The sequence below is a fragment of the Phragmites australis genome, chromosome 9 (genome assembly GCF_958298935.1).
Source record: "Phragmites australis chromosome 9, lpPhrAust1.1, whole genome shotgun sequence".
NCBI lineage: Eukaryota > Viridiplantae > Streptophyta > Magnoliopsida > Poales > Poaceae > Phragmites > Phragmites australis.
Genome location: NC_084929.1, coordinates 32,620,849 through 32,635,616, shown reverse-complemented (window position 1 = coordinate 32,635,616; position 14,768 = coordinate 32,620,849). Strand labels below are relative to the sequence as shown.

Below are 14,768 nucleotides of genomic sequence, written 5' to 3'. Positions count from 1 at the left end.
TACATATATATTGGTACAATAGTTAATGCAATGGATCAATGAGTTGACTCTAATTACTCTTTAATCTCTCGATTACTATTGACTTAAATATGTTATCAGCACGTTGGTTCTACATCGACGCTAATCGGCCAAATCCACAAAAACAGAACGGTAAGAAGATAAACACCGAAGTCTTCTTACCTCATTAGTGGTGTATCTCACAATGGCGGCCGGGACTCATCACCACATTGGCGGCGGCGTCGGCCAACATCAACGCGCCCGGCGCCTTCAAGCGTGCCTTCCTCGGCCTCCGCCGAGCGCCACGCACTCCCGTAGCCTCTAGCGACGGGTCTCCTTCGAGACAACATCAACAGCGGTACGTGTCTCCTCCTTCCTCCCGAGGCTGCGCCCAACCTCCAGACGGCGACTTCTGGCACACGATTTCCCAGTTTCATCAGTTCGCCTAACCTGCATTATATCCAAGTTGATACATCCTTGTTAATCTTCAAAGTACTAGCACGCGTACAAAATGACGTCGTCATATCATGTCCTCATGCCTAATGCGTTGATATTGCAGGTCGTTACTCGAGAAAGCTTAGCAAATTCCAAGCACGCGGCCATTGCACCGTTTTTTTGTTACAACGGGGAGCCCTATTTCCATTACTTCAGATAACGGAATAATTGTGTCTTACAACCAGAATATAGAGACTGTAGGTCTAGGAAGCAAAGGGAGCGGAAAAGGAGTTCGTTACAGCCAGCATATAATAGAGGCGCAACTAGAAACCTAGCAGATATCAAGACTTCAACCAAACTTAACCGGAGTATCAGGGAGAGGAAGAACAAAGTTCGTCACAAGGGCATCCAGCCAAAAGTATGCATAGCAGATGAAGACTTCAGGTTCGAACAAACAACTCGATCAGTCAATCCTCGTGATATTCCGTCTGCTGCTGGTCATCATCCTCCTGAGGTGGGTTGGGGAGCATCCGCAGCTGGCCGTCATAGCTGGCTGTCATTGGGGGATGACGAACCAGCTGCCACCTTGCCAGAAGCTGGTTCACCGTCTCCAGCAGCTGGGCTCCACGCAGGAAATCCTCCTTACTCATTTCATTAAGCAGATCTGCCAATGTTTTTAAAAATGAACAAGTATGAAAAATAATATTATTACGAGCTTTACATATGGACCAACAAAAAGCAGCTAATCCATTGCAGTATTGCACCATGCACTTGCCAAATGCGTCTTACGCTTTTGAGCCAACCATACACCAAAGGAGCCCAAGAATAGCATGCATTTCGTTCGTATCATCACAGATTTAGTTCTTCAGTTCTTTTGGAAGATTTTAATTACATTCCCTACTCAAAACTTCAACAACATTCTCTGCAACTTATCGTCAAAATGAAACGAAGAAAAAGCTAGGCAACAAAATTTAAATTTCGTCGCGAAAGAAAAATATCACTGTACTCCGGATCTCAGCTTCTCTTGCTACCGATTCAATTTATCTGCAGCTTCAAACGCACGGTGCAAACATTCCTACACAACACCATCAAAAACAAGCGAACTACGTACAAGCAAAGAGATCTCCATAGTCCCATATCACGACCAAATACACAAAGCACACCGATGAGCTGAACGCGCGGCCACGAATGCTACCGACGATGATGAAACAACACGGCCGCCGGGCGGCGACGCGCGGCTGCAACTTCAACTCTGGTGGGTATATCGATCGGGGACGACACCACAGGTTTCCGCCCTTCACTTTTGCCGCAAGCAGCAGCAGCAGCGGCAGCGGCAGCCGCCTCCTCGACACGACGGCAAGAACGCCACCAAAACTCCGCCGCGTCGTCATCCACCGCATCGGCGGTGTCCGGCCACAGCACGTCCGCCTCCTGGAACTCGACCGTCGCGTCGAGCTCAAGCCCGACGGAAACCATGGACGAGCCGGAGAGGAAGAAGCCGTCCGATGACGACCAGTCAGACAACGGCGCGCTCATCGTCAAGTTTGAGCTCGACGAGGCAGCTGTCTCACTGAACAGCTCGCACGAGAAGTCGACGACGGTGGCATCGTACTCGTACAGCTCGGGATCCGGTAAGTAGTCCTCCTCCTCCAGCGACGGCGTCGTCTCCGTCCACGGCCACAAGATGTCAGCTTCTTGGAGCTCCTCCATCTGCTTTGGGGGTGAGGAATGTAGTCACGCTAATAGCCGAACATTTTATGTTTGTAAGATAACCACGTCAGCGAGCTTGCTTGGGCCCCCTGACGTGACGTACGGGGCACTCTTCATTTCATTTCGATTCAAAATGATTTTTTTCATGCTTGCAAAATGGCAAATTATGTGACGACTCTGGATTTTAATGAGACTTTGTCAACTTAATCATGTACAGTTTGTGTTAACTAAGAAATATCAGTGTCACGAAGAATTTCTCTGATATTACGAGGAATTCATTAAACTAGTACCAGAATTTTGGACTTGGGGGAGTTCTTGGTTTGCAAGCATGGTTTTATACCTATTTTTCGGGGAGGTGCTTCATTTGGACTCTGGAAAATTCTTGGTTTGCAAGAATGATTTTATATATTATACCTGTTTTTTTTGGGAGGTGCTTGATTGGAGAGGTTGGGGCTTGGGGTGGAGATCGTCGAGTGACGGAAGCGAGCACATAACAAATGCTAAACTGCATTACTCAAATGGATCAGCAATCATGAAGGCCCGTTGCTTGACCAAGTAATGCAGGAATGTGGTTAGGATTGGGGAGGAGCCCCAGGGATCAAGTCATCCCAGCTTGGGCTCCCCTGATGGGGATGGTTTGTTGCTTGCATGCCCTGCAAACTGCAGTAGTATATATGTAGCTTTCTCTGCCTATGCAAGTTGACTCCGTCAGGGGCTGCACCGAACCTGCCTCAGTCTCACCTTGCTCTAAGCCTCCCTTCAGTCTCAACTTTCTTGTTTCCTGAACATGCATCCAGTACAAACTTTTGACGCCCAGTAAGTAGCTAAATTCGCATGGCGTGTTATATCTTTCTAAGAGGAGGAACATGGATGTGGCCTCACGAATCATGATGCAGGTGTATTGCAGCTGAAGTCAATCGGCGCCATCACAAATCAAATCAAATTCAATAAAAGGAATCTATTTTTTTAACCGAAAATTCAAAAGCGCCAGCACAATCACCATCTTGAAAAAGTAGAAAGCGTCAGCGTTAATATGTAACCAAAACAATTGTTTGGTTCTCAGCAGGTGCATCTTCATATCTGACAGAGCATTCAGTTGAAAATTGCGTCAATTAAAGATACCAACGATTGCAGATCATACCAGAACCAAAGAAACTCTAATCCCTTTTTCCTTTGATGCCCTCTCGCAGTTTTATCATGAGCTTAAATTTTGTACAGAATTGTACAACATGCTGACCAGCTACCGGTGTAACTCTGTCGTGCATATAAGAAATGGATATTTTTGAGAGTTAATACTTCGATGGTGAAGCCTGGAGACTAGATATTTACTTTCTATCCAAGAACATGTAATCAGCAGTGTTAGACTGGAAGCCAGCTGTTGCTGTTGCCAATTCCTTGAGGAAGGAGACAACCTCTTCTGATGAGTTAAGCAGGTAACGGGCATTGGACCGCTTCCTTCCAACAGCGCAGGAGAAATAATTCTCACCCTTCAGATCTAGAACCGAAGACCCTTCGCGCCAATCATGATTGCTACTTGTACTGTGACTTGATGAAGACGACCTCTCAGATGCAGCCTGTGCCTTCTGTATCCTGTATTGCGAGTTCCTGGAATTGCTCCTGCCATTCGACGGCCTTCCGTTCGGCCTCCTGTCTAGAGATGCTGAGCCACCGTCTGGTTTTACTTTTGATTCAGAAGGGTACTCAGGATCGAAAAAGACATAGATGTCCTCATCCTGAAAAGAGGAAGCGAATGTTACCAAATGAAGCCAAAGATAATAGCGCCCCCCCCCCCCCCCCACAACTTAAAGTAGAAATTCATCAAGAATCAGGATAGTACATGAATGACCTAAAATAAATGAATTCCTACAGTAGAACATGGAAATTATCCAACGCTTCTTAAACGAACGTAGGAAACATGCATGATCTATGCAGAAAGTCCCACCATTTCTTAGAATTGTTATTTCCATAACAAATAGTTCATACAATTGCAAATTGTTTACTTTGCAAAACAATTTTGATCTGAAGCATATCCATAAGGACTTTGTTGATTGATTTTGACTTTTGCATTGCTAGACTCATTTTGCATTGTTGCATCAGCTGATTGACAAGGATGCTTCTATTGGTCCATTAGGGACTCAAGGCCCGTTTGTTTGCTACTTCTGCTTGTGGCTTTTCTGAAAAACTATTTTTGGATTTTAGTTGTTGACGTTTACAATAAATTTTTAACTTCTCAGTACACAACTTCTCAGAAAAGTTACTCTCAGCTAGCTTCTCAGTTTCTAGTTCATTTTCCCTAGAAACAGGCTTCCGACTTCTATAAAAGCAAGTTTTCAGAAACCCCGTTTGTTCTGACTTCTGACAACAGAGAAGCCAGAAGCAGAAGCTAGAATAAAGAGGCCCTCAATATTTTGATGTACATAACAATATCAAACTTAATATTTGTTATGAACACTGATGATTCTCCTTAAGACGTAAAATGGTTCATATGTGAACCTAAAAATGATTTATATAGGTAACAGGATATTTTACGATTTTACCATTGTTCCAGTAGGTAAAAGAAAGGAAAGATATATTCCCCTTTGACAGTTTGACTTTGACCCACTCCCATCTCTATTTTTCCATACCTATGTATTGCCCCCCCCCCCTTCTCGAACACGCATGAGATCTGCGCGCCTTTGTATTAAGATAGAAGAAAAAAACTAGTCCACATACAAAGCCTCAAGAGGCCTAAAGAGAGAGAAAAAAAGAAGGACAAACCATTCGAGTACTCGAGTTGCACTCAAATGGTTGTGCTTGAAGCATTTCCCAAGTATTAAATACAGCCAATACAAATTTCCTTTGATCTTCCTTCATTTTGCTATAAAAAAGGTAAGTATAACTTTCTCTGAAAAACACAATACTGAAATTTCTGGGACGTGTAAAAGAAAATGTCAATTCGAAAGTTCTCTACCTTTCATTTCTTCATTCAAAAGTTTATGATGCTTTCATTATCCCATCTACTGAACTAAGAAATGGGAACACAAACATGAACTTACTGCAGAATTACCTTTCCAAGGAAGTGTCCTATACATAGGACATAGTCAATTGGAGTAACCATGCTTTTGCTGTGAACTATCTCCCCTAGAATACGATCAATTGCAGCACCCTGTAGAAAGAAAACAAATAATGTGTAAAACCTCAACTAGCAAAATATGGAGAAAACTATCCATCATCATGAACCATCATACTGAACCACTGACCTTTGTAACTCCAACAGACCGAACTTCAACCGATCGACTCCCTTGAACAACATCAACAGCTGCATTTGAGATCGGACCTGTCCACAAGTGCTGTAGCATATCTCTTGCTTGTAGTCTTCCAAATTCAACATCTATGCAATAGGCAAGAAGAAATAATATTAAATATGTTATGGCGCAAACACTTTTTATTTTAAAAAATACACATGGAAGTAAACACTTACCAGCATACTTGTAATTCCACACAAATGACGTTTCACGGTGCTCGAAATGAGATCTTGGGGTTCTTTCTGTGAAGTATTCAAAAACATGCTGGGGAAAAATGATATCAGAAGGTGTATATTAAATGGTTACAAGTTACAACGGGACATTATTCAAGAAATAGGTGCACCTTTACACTGTCAACCCAGTCCATGTTCAGATGTTCAGGCATTGTTGTCATCCATTGTCCGTGGGTTGGGCGTAAAAACATCCCATGCTCTGCCGCTAACCACATGTCAAATTCTCCAAAATTCTGCACACAGGGAGTGATATGTTGGTTCTGATGAGAAATATAGTGGTCAATCGATCACATCTAGATAAGGAACAGGTCTGGTCTGAGTATTACTTCATCAAGAACACTCCTGTCACTTCCACTGAGAACAATAACTGTAGTACGCTCGTCCTCACAGAGGGCTTTCAAAGGAACCTTTAAGTCAGGATGCAACTTGAGTTCCATTTCCTTGATTTGGTCACCACCCCTTCTCCCGGATGATTCAACTGGCTCAATCAATGTTGAATTGAAACCCTGCATATCACATGGATAAATAACAGGAATATCAGTTGCTATTGTTAAGGTGCAATGAAGGTCATTCATTGCAACTAAAAACATTATCCATCATTTGCGTGTGTGATTCATGAAGTAGTTGAAAGTGCAACGGTGCAGAAAGCCTTTTTATGCCAAGTGAAAATTTCACTGGACTTCACTGGACAATTGAATATGTCATAAATGTGTCATGATGATCTAGTCTAGCAAAAAATGTAAGGCTACAGCCAGAGTGAAGACAATAATTGCATAAGAGCAAAATATGTGACTGCTCAAAGTGACATTATGGAGAGAAATTGCTATCAGCTAACAAGCGAGCAGTTTTTGAATTTGAATATCCAAATAACACTAGAATGCACAATTACCCTGCACCTATCAAGTAGGAAAGAAAAAAAAATACAGTATTACCAATATGAGCAGACGATTTTTGGAACGCAGATATTGTTGGATTGCTGTTTGACTGGGGAGACTGGGAGGAACTTGTCTTGTTCTCAGTTGTGCTTCAGCAACCGTATCATTTAGCTCACTACATGAAAAAGGGAGAGATAATCATCAGAAAGTCTGAGTTGCAAACAAACTTTACAACCAAAGAGACTTGGTCCACCAAACTACAAACCAAGCTATTGGAAACGAGCACCTCACCATACAAAATTTTCAGCCCAATCTTGAGCCGTGTGAGTTGTCACATGAGCATAGTTATGCCTGTGCCGTTTCTCTCTCTCATCGGATGCCATTTCCAAGGCATGATGTATTGAGTCTGCAACTTCTGTAATATTCCAAGGGTTTACTAGAATGGCACCAGCTCCAAGTGATTGTGCTGCCCCAGCAAACTGAAATCACAGTAATAGCAGCACATTTATATAATACAATATTTCCCCAAAAAGACAACATACAACATGGATATTGATCAGTTACCTCACTCAGTATCAGAACTCCTTTCTTTGATTCTTGGCATGCAACATACTCATAGCTCACAAGATTCATCCCATCTCTCAGTGATGTTACAAGAGCCACATCTAAACAAAAACAGAGAATATTGACAAGTATGACAAAAGGCACTAAACTACTGATGGAACGTACAATCGGCATAATGGGGTGGAAGCAATCTCATTGGTCCAAATGTCAGTATCAAGAGAATTGTAACAATTACCAGTGACTGCATACAGAGCACACAAGGCAGGGAAATCAAGAGATCGGTCCTGCAAGGAACACATTATTTCAGATTTAAAAAAAAAACCTTGCTCGAAGCCTTTCTGATGCAAGTTGCTGAAATCTTGATGCTTTATTTGTAATACTTCATACAGCCAAATAGATAGTATGAGTTCTACGAAATTAGAACAATATGTTGGGTATTTGGTACTAGTAGCTAGTGCCTACTCAACAGAAGATGTGAACATAATGCTTAGGTATAGTTAGGTCATAAGACAGCTATGGAGGTAGCAATGAAAACTGCGAAAACTACCAGATGATGAATAGGGACAGCAGTCAATGTTCCAAATCGACCGTTTATGCGCCCAACAATTTCATGCACTTGGCTTGTAAGCTTTTGATCTGCAGATCATAGCAAACCAGTTAGTCAGTGACCAGAAACAATCAGGTTAGACTTGCAGAACAGTTATATGGAGTATGGCCAAAACTAGCAAATAAGGTTATAAAACAATTCGTTTTATCCATTTGAGCAAAAGCAAGGCCCTCATAAGAATGTTAAACCCGCTTTCAAATCAACAAGTGGGCGCTATGAGTCATTCATGCATGGTATATATGCTCTCTAGCAAATTCCGACAAACAAGAGACTAGTGATTACTAATAGGAGTATAGGACGTATTTTCTTATCGATAATAATCAACCAGAAACAAACATATGGGCTCATTAAGATAAAGAGAACAGTAAAAGGGTCTAAAATGTGAATAATTTTACACCCAATACTTTAAAGCATCCAACACCGCCAAAAATAAGGGGTCGAGAGACACTCGCAACATTGTTAGAGAAAATGTAACAAGTACCCTAACAAAGTCTCCTACTCCGAACAAGAACATGTTACTAAAACTGATCATTTCAGTTAACTTGTATAAGGAATTTTATTCAATAAAGAAGAAACCTGGCTGATAAATTAAGAACGAATGAAAGTAAACAAATCATATTCATACATCTTATATACTGTACACATGCCTGCAGAGTTGCATCAAGTATAAAAAGATAAGGGGAGAACACAGAAAGGGCTCATACACTCAGGGACGTCAGTTCTTGTTGGCACAGCAATCTGCAGTAGAACAACTCTATTATTCCAATCCGGGTTTTCCTCAAGAAACTTTTCAAAGGCCAAAATCTTTTGTGGAATTCCCTTGATCATGTCAAGTCTATCAACACCAAGCATTACCTATCACATCAGCAAACAGCAGAAAACTATAAGGAACATCGAGATATCATCTAATGCCAACAAGAATAATAAAGTCCAAAATTAAAGGCGTTACAAAGGTAAACGATAAGGTACATCAGTAAAAAAAATAAAAAAGGAGTTTTAGTGATAGCAAATGTACAAAAACAAAAGTAGAGACTGGCAATTACTTACACCTACTAAAAGGCACCAGGTAGAACTGAAGCAAAATTGGAAAATTCAGTAGCAGTGTCCTATCACCAAGAGAAGGTGGTGCACAGCTAACATTAGAAAAGAAAAACTGAGATTTCCAGGGCATTCAGCACCTACAGTACTGTAGCCTCTTTTTTGTTGAAGTGCATGGAATGTTCAACCAGTGAATACATAATACATGTTTTAGTAAGCACAACAGAAATACTGCCCTGCTTATCAATTTATCACTATGATAAAATGCAGAGAAATGCGTATGTTGCTATGGATTTGCGGCCATACAAGAAAGGATCGGATCCGAAATAATGATATACGTGATAGGGTAAGGGTAGCACCAATTGAAGAAAAAGCTTGTCCAACATCGGTTGAGATGGTTTGGACATATCCAACGGAGCCCTCCAGGGTCACATGTGCATAGCGGGATACTGAGGCGCGCTGATAATGTGAAGAGAGGCAGAGGTCGATCAAACCTAACATGGGAGGAGTTTGTAAAGAGAGATTTGAAGGAATGGAATATCCTTAAAGAACTATCCACGGATAGAAGCGTGTGGAAATTAGCAATCCACGTGTCAGAACCATAACTTGTGCGTCAGTCTCCTTATGCCGTTATTACTTTTATTTTGTTACTATTACTAGTACCTTTATTATCATTATTGTTTTCACATCATCTTTTTAGTTGGATTTTGGGAGAAAAGGCTACTGGTGGTGTTGTTGTATAAAATGCAGAGAAATGTACCACCACACAACTATAACCACAGATTATTAACCAGCCATTGCTCTGTAGGTAATTTGATTGACAGGCAAATATTGTCTATTTTCATTAAAGCCATTTCAATGTAAAGTTTCAGGCACAATGATATGGAATTTATTCATCAGAGTCAAAGAGTTATGAGTTTTCATGAACAAGATAATCACCTAGAAGTAAACTGCAACAATTCAAAAGTGCAGACAATTTAAGCACACCGTGTACTACATGCTCTCTTTTTCCTGTATTCGTGTGTAACGTGTGTAACAAATTCTTATCCTGAAGACAAGCCATAACTAGAGATGCATCTATTCTGCAACTGGCATAGGATTACTGTGAATTGCTCATGCTAGCTGACAATATTACAAAGTAAAAAGCCATAAAGTCTATTCTAGCTTAGAAAGAAATCACACAGAGTTGGATGTAGACAGCACAGGGAATGGTCGCCCTGCTGCAAAGCAAACATTTTCAAAGGAGCTCACATAAAGAGAAATATCATATTCACAATTCTATAAATCGAAAATTGGATGATGGATCTTGCAGTATGTATTTTGGCAAGTTAATCAGATGGAACCTAGATATATTAATGAACTCATTTCCATGTCTGATTTATATAATGAATTTTAAATTGGACCCTGAGCAAGTATAGGACAAGTGTTTTCATACCTTTCGACCAGCAAAACGATGCATTAATTCATTGATGTGCCTTTGAACTGCTGGAAGCTCCAATGCTCGCTTGAAACGATCAGAGTCTATCCCAATAGGAAACTGAAGATTTCAGCCAAATGAGTGAAAAGAATCATTCATTTCGCAAATATGTTTTGGATAACTCATAAATGATCAAATGAGAAGAAAAAAAGATGCATATGAATCCTGTTGTTCATTTTTTGTACAGATAGCGAGTAAAACAGTTGAGAGACTATTGTGGGAGTGGAAATAAGCTTATAGGACACTTTAAGCACATATATAACATAGCTCATAAAAACATTAGTTTCGATGTTTACCGCTGCAACCCTGGTTAGTCTTCCTTGGTCTTCCACACCCTCAGGGGTACCCTCAAGTCCAAGTATTCTAGTGCATGCACTCACAAAATGCCTTGCATAGTCATATGTATGAAATCTGAAGAAGAAATTATGTAAGAACACCATGAAATAATTCATGAAGTAATTGCAATTTGATAACTTCATCTACAGAGATCACTTCATATCCATTTTCTTGTTTTTTTTTTTATTTTAGCCTTTCTGGAATAAATTCCTTTAAAGTTTAGCGAAAAATGAAAGATAAATGGGTAACAGTTCTGCATCCAAACTTCAAGGGTGACTAGTCAGGTTAGTTGAAAGCAAAAACAAATAAACCTATAAAAGGGTAAATATATCACCGATATTGTCACTGATACATTCCTATTACACGATAGTAAGACATCACAAAAGTATCGCAATCTATAGTACTGCTTTCTCTCTGTTATACAATCAATGAACCGGCAATTTCATGTCTGTCCAATTTAAACTTCATTTTCACTTGCTTTTATACCTAGGCACTATGACTGTCTGAACGAAAAATTCAATGGATTTAATTCTACACTGCTCTGAAAGTAACTTTATTATGGACAAAAAAATAACCAATTCCACAAGAATGTTTTAAGACCCATTAGCACTTACATGCACAAAAGCATAGTCAAAGTCATAAAAGTTACTTGATGACTTAAATCAAGCATGAAAAAAAGGGGTGCTCAGCTAAGCTCCTCAGCTTTGACAATAAAATTCAACAAGAGGCACAACGGACACAAAATAGAATGGCATGCTCACCCGACTAAATCAGCACATAGCACGGAACGAAGCAGTTCCAAGCGGGATGGCAGCGTCCGGTAGATCTCTGATGATGGGAATGGCGTGTGCAGGAACCACCCGACCTTCATGTTGATGTCGTGGTCCTTGAGGCACTTGGGCAGGAACATGAGGTGGTAGTCATGGCACCAAATTACATCCCCTTCCTGGTAGTGCTGGTACACAACATCCGCGAACATCTGGTTAGCACGCTTGTACGCGTCGAACTGTGACTCGAAGTTCCTTGTTGTTGCCAGCCTGTCCTCCTGTGGTAGTCCTAGATAGTGGAACAGCGGCCACAGGATGTTGTTGCAGTACCCATTGTAGTACTGGTGCACAATCTCCTCATCCAGGAACACTGGTATGCACCTCTGCTTTGTTCAATCAATCCACAAAAATGTCTCAAATTATTAGAGTGATAACAAAAGTCACTGTTCTATTGGTCCAGACGACATGGAATTTGTCCCAAATTGTAACCAACCTTCTCGGCGAGTGCTCTGGTGAGAGCTCGCTGGCCAACCTCGTCGGGGACGTTGACGCCCGCCCAGCCGATCCACTTGGCGTCGACGTCCTTCACGCCTGCAGCGTCAGAAAATTTGTGTATCAACATAGGCAGCTGTTAGTGCAGAATTGTAATGCATGCATCTCTCCGTCACATCGCATTTGGGAGGAGGGCGAGATTTTGGAATTACCGAGGAGGGCGCTGACGAGGCCGCCGGCACTGATCTCCAGTGACCACTGGTCCTCGCCGCGCCGGTTGGCGGAGACGGGTAGGCGGTTGGCGACGACAAGGAGGCGCTGCTTCATGCCGCGGAGGCCGAGGCGGCGGAAGCCGCTGCGGGAGCCGGCGAGCGGCGGGCGCGCGGCGTACCCCGCGGACGCGCTGCCGGCGTCGTCCATGTTGGCGGGCGACGCAGTTCCAGGCGACTGCACGCCGTCCGCGGCGAAGGCCCCCGCGGAGGCGGACGCGGGCTCGGCGGCGTCGGTGTCCATCGCGTCCGGCGACGCCGACGAGAAGAGGTGGCGGCGGCTGTGCTCCTGGAGCATGCGCTCGATGCGGGTCGGGGAGCCCGCGCCGCCGCCGCCGTCGCTGGTGAAGGGCGAGGAGGTCGGCATCGCTGCTTGGGCCCTCGTGCGGTTGCTGCTGCTTCTGCGCTGGCTGCCCGCGGCGTCAGAGCTCATGCGCCACCGCGACTTCCCCGCCGCGAGACGCCGCCCCGGCCCCGGGACCTGCAGCATTAGGCGGACGTGCGCGGTGAGCGACGACGACGACGGGTGCGGCGCGGGGGCAACAGGCGGAGGCAAGCAGGCCCATCACTCAGGGACGGGGAGTTCGAACAAAGATCAGACGAGGACTCACCCGATCCCGAGCCGCCTCTACGATCGATCGCCCGCCGCTCCCTTCCTCTCCCCCCTGGGAACCCGAGCCCTGGAGGCCCGATCCCTTCCTTCGAGTCTAGCAACAGCTGTGTCGCTCGCTCGCAATGGGGTGCCTGATTCGAACCGCGAGATGGACAGGCGGAGGAAGAGGACTACAACACCAGAGCTACGGCATGCCACATGCGGAAGGGGCCGCCACGCCTCGAACTCGCGGCTTGTTTGCGAGCACGAGCGTTTATATGCAGGTGGGGTGGAGGGATTGGGCTTTTATGGGAGGGAGGGATGGACTCCAGCTTAGCTCGCCTATGGCGCTGGCGCCGCCTCACCTTTGCATCCGCGAATGTTTAACTTCGAAATTGCCCCTCAGGAAGCGGCCAGGACAGGAGCCATAGCTTCGTCTCATATGGAATCTAATGCATACTTTTTTAAGAGTAATCTAATGCATACTTAAACATATAAGTATGTTGCGGTACGGTATATCGATATCAGGGTCATTTGGAAAGAAATGCATCTCAGCGAGGGACATGTTCACGGGAAACCGGCGAGTCACCAAGACTCTAAGGTATCGACGTACCTCTAGATATACAGTTGGATCTCTCCTTGATTCACTATGTAGGTTGCAACACCTAGCAACACTTCTCTCTAGTTCTAATAACACTAATAACTCTCTAATGGTGTGCTAAATTGCATTGGATGATCACATTTAGCACTTTGATGGCTTGAATATCTTCTCAAGTGTATAAAGGATTATCTGGACTCCGGCACCTTCAAATGGACGAGTGGAGGGGTATATATAGCCTCAACCTCACGGACTAGCCGTTGCTCCAACGGCTCAACTTTACTATGAACAACGGATAATCCGATGACAATAGTAGTACAAGCATTGGATTATCCGGTATGTATATCAGTAGATACTAGACATTGAAATTCCACTCAAATTTCTTCTGAACAACGGATTATCTGGTAAATACTTCATCTCCATCACTTGACTATCATGTATACATGAGCCTGACAGAGCCAACTTCTTCAATATTAAATTATCCGATGTGTACATCTTCTGATCACCTGACCTTCCGGTGTGTTAATTTCCATCTCTTTGCAACTCTCTATAAAACACTTCAGTGTGCACTGTCATCTAGTCACCAGACCTTCCGGTGTATTGATCTTCAGCCTCGTAGAGTTCCAGTCTTCTCTGGAATAAATGCTCCGGTGTGTAGAGCATAAAGATTACCAGACTATCCGGTGAAGTCATTTCTTTCCTCCTCTGAGTGAAAATATTCTGGTGTGTGCAAACTCCTTAGCACTGAACCTTCCGGTGTGAACAAACTGATTTTATCTCAGTTTTTCACCCTTCTGGGAAAGCTCTAGTGTGTATACCTTTGGAATCACTGGACTATCTGGTGTAGTCATTTTCCATGAGACTTCTCCAATTCAATCAAACTTTATCCCGGTTTCGATGGCTGCTTTATGCATTGCATCCATGAGACCTACTAATTATATATATTCTTGACAAACATGTTACTCCCAATGACTATATTATCATTAATCATCAAAATCATAATCATTGCCTAATGGAGCCATTTTCACTACACTATTAACTTGAGTTTGAACTTTACAATTATCAAATCGATTAGAAATCAAAGACATGCTTCCAACACACAATTTATGCTCGGACGTTCAACCAAATGTGGTAATAATTTGGCTAAAATCAACTTTCAACCACATCGCAGGAGAAGTCTACACCTAGGAACAAAGCTTTGAATTGACTTTGAACCCAAGGAGTAGAGGTGGTTGATCGACATCAGTACATTTTGTAGTGGGAATCGGCGTGCATGCAGGGAGTGCAGGGCACATTGGGCACCATCGTGGCAACCTTAAACTCATGAGTATAGTAGCCACGGATTCTGGCGAGTGTGGCACAATGAGGAGCGAGGGAAAGAAGAGCATGTTGTAATGGTGGGAGAGAGGGAAGGCTAGCATGCCATGTCGAAGGAGGGAGGGAAGGGGAGCTCTAATGCTAGCAACTTCTTAGAGACGCTTCAGCAGCAACAAT

The 14,768-nt window shown here is 43.2% G+C and overlaps 2 protein-coding genes across 5 annotated transcripts; both read right to left on the bottom strand.

Annotated features, from left to right (window-relative positions):
* Nucleotides 1-1,246: 1,246 nt before the first annotated feature.
* Nucleotides 1,247-3,160, bottom strand: LOC133929236 (uncharacterized). Of its 2 annotated transcripts, none has more exons than XM_062375915.1 (2): nucleotides 2,557-3,160; nucleotides 1,247-2,145 (listed from the first exon to the last, which is right to left on the bottom strand). In XM_062375915.1, the coding sequence occupies exons 1-2, from the start codon at nucleotides 2,632-2,634 to the stop codon at nucleotides 1,624-1,626; spliced, it is 600 nt and encodes a 199-aa protein (XP_062231899.1). In that variant the 5' UTR covers nucleotides 2,635-3,160; the 3' UTR covers nucleotides 1,247-1,623. The 2 variants fall into 2 exon arrangements, with proteins under 2 accessions (XP_062231899.1, XP_062231900.1); XM_062375916.1 differs by having other exon boundaries at nucleotides 1,247-2,142.
* Nucleotides 3,161-3,295: 135 nt separating this feature from the next.
* LOC133929235 (alpha,alpha-trehalose-phosphate synthase [UDP-forming] 1-like) lies at nucleotides 3,296-13,050 on the bottom strand. 3 transcript variants are annotated; one of them, XM_062375913.1, is made up of 18 exons: nucleotides 12,696-13,049; nucleotides 12,028-12,565; nucleotides 11,817-11,914; nucleotides 11,318-11,706; nucleotides 10,517-10,631; nucleotides 10,179-10,280; nucleotides 8,410-8,560; nucleotides 7,646-7,734; nucleotides 7,334-7,382; nucleotides 7,099-7,199; nucleotides 6,826-7,013; nucleotides 6,592-6,709; nucleotides 5,986-6,165; nucleotides 5,770-5,892; nucleotides 5,603-5,690; nucleotides 5,382-5,512; nucleotides 5,189-5,287; nucleotides 3,296-3,875 (listed from the first exon to the last, which is right to left on the bottom strand). In XM_062375913.1, exons 2-18 carry the CDS (start codon nucleotides 12,515-12,517, stop codon nucleotides 3,468-3,470), a joined length of 2,919 nt encoding a protein of 972 aa, XP_062231897.1. In that variant the 5' UTR covers nucleotides 12,518-12,565; nucleotides 12,696-13,049; the 3' UTR covers nucleotides 3,296-3,467. The 3 variants fall into 3 exon arrangements, with proteins under 3 accessions (XP_062231897.1, XP_062231896.1, XP_062231898.1); XM_062375912.1 differs by having other exon boundaries at nucleotides 12,028-13,050; XM_062375914.1 differs by lacking the exon at nucleotides 12,696-13,049 and having other exon boundaries at nucleotides 11,817-11,951; nucleotides 12,028-12,163.
* Nucleotides 13,051-14,768: the final 1,718 nt, after the last annotated feature.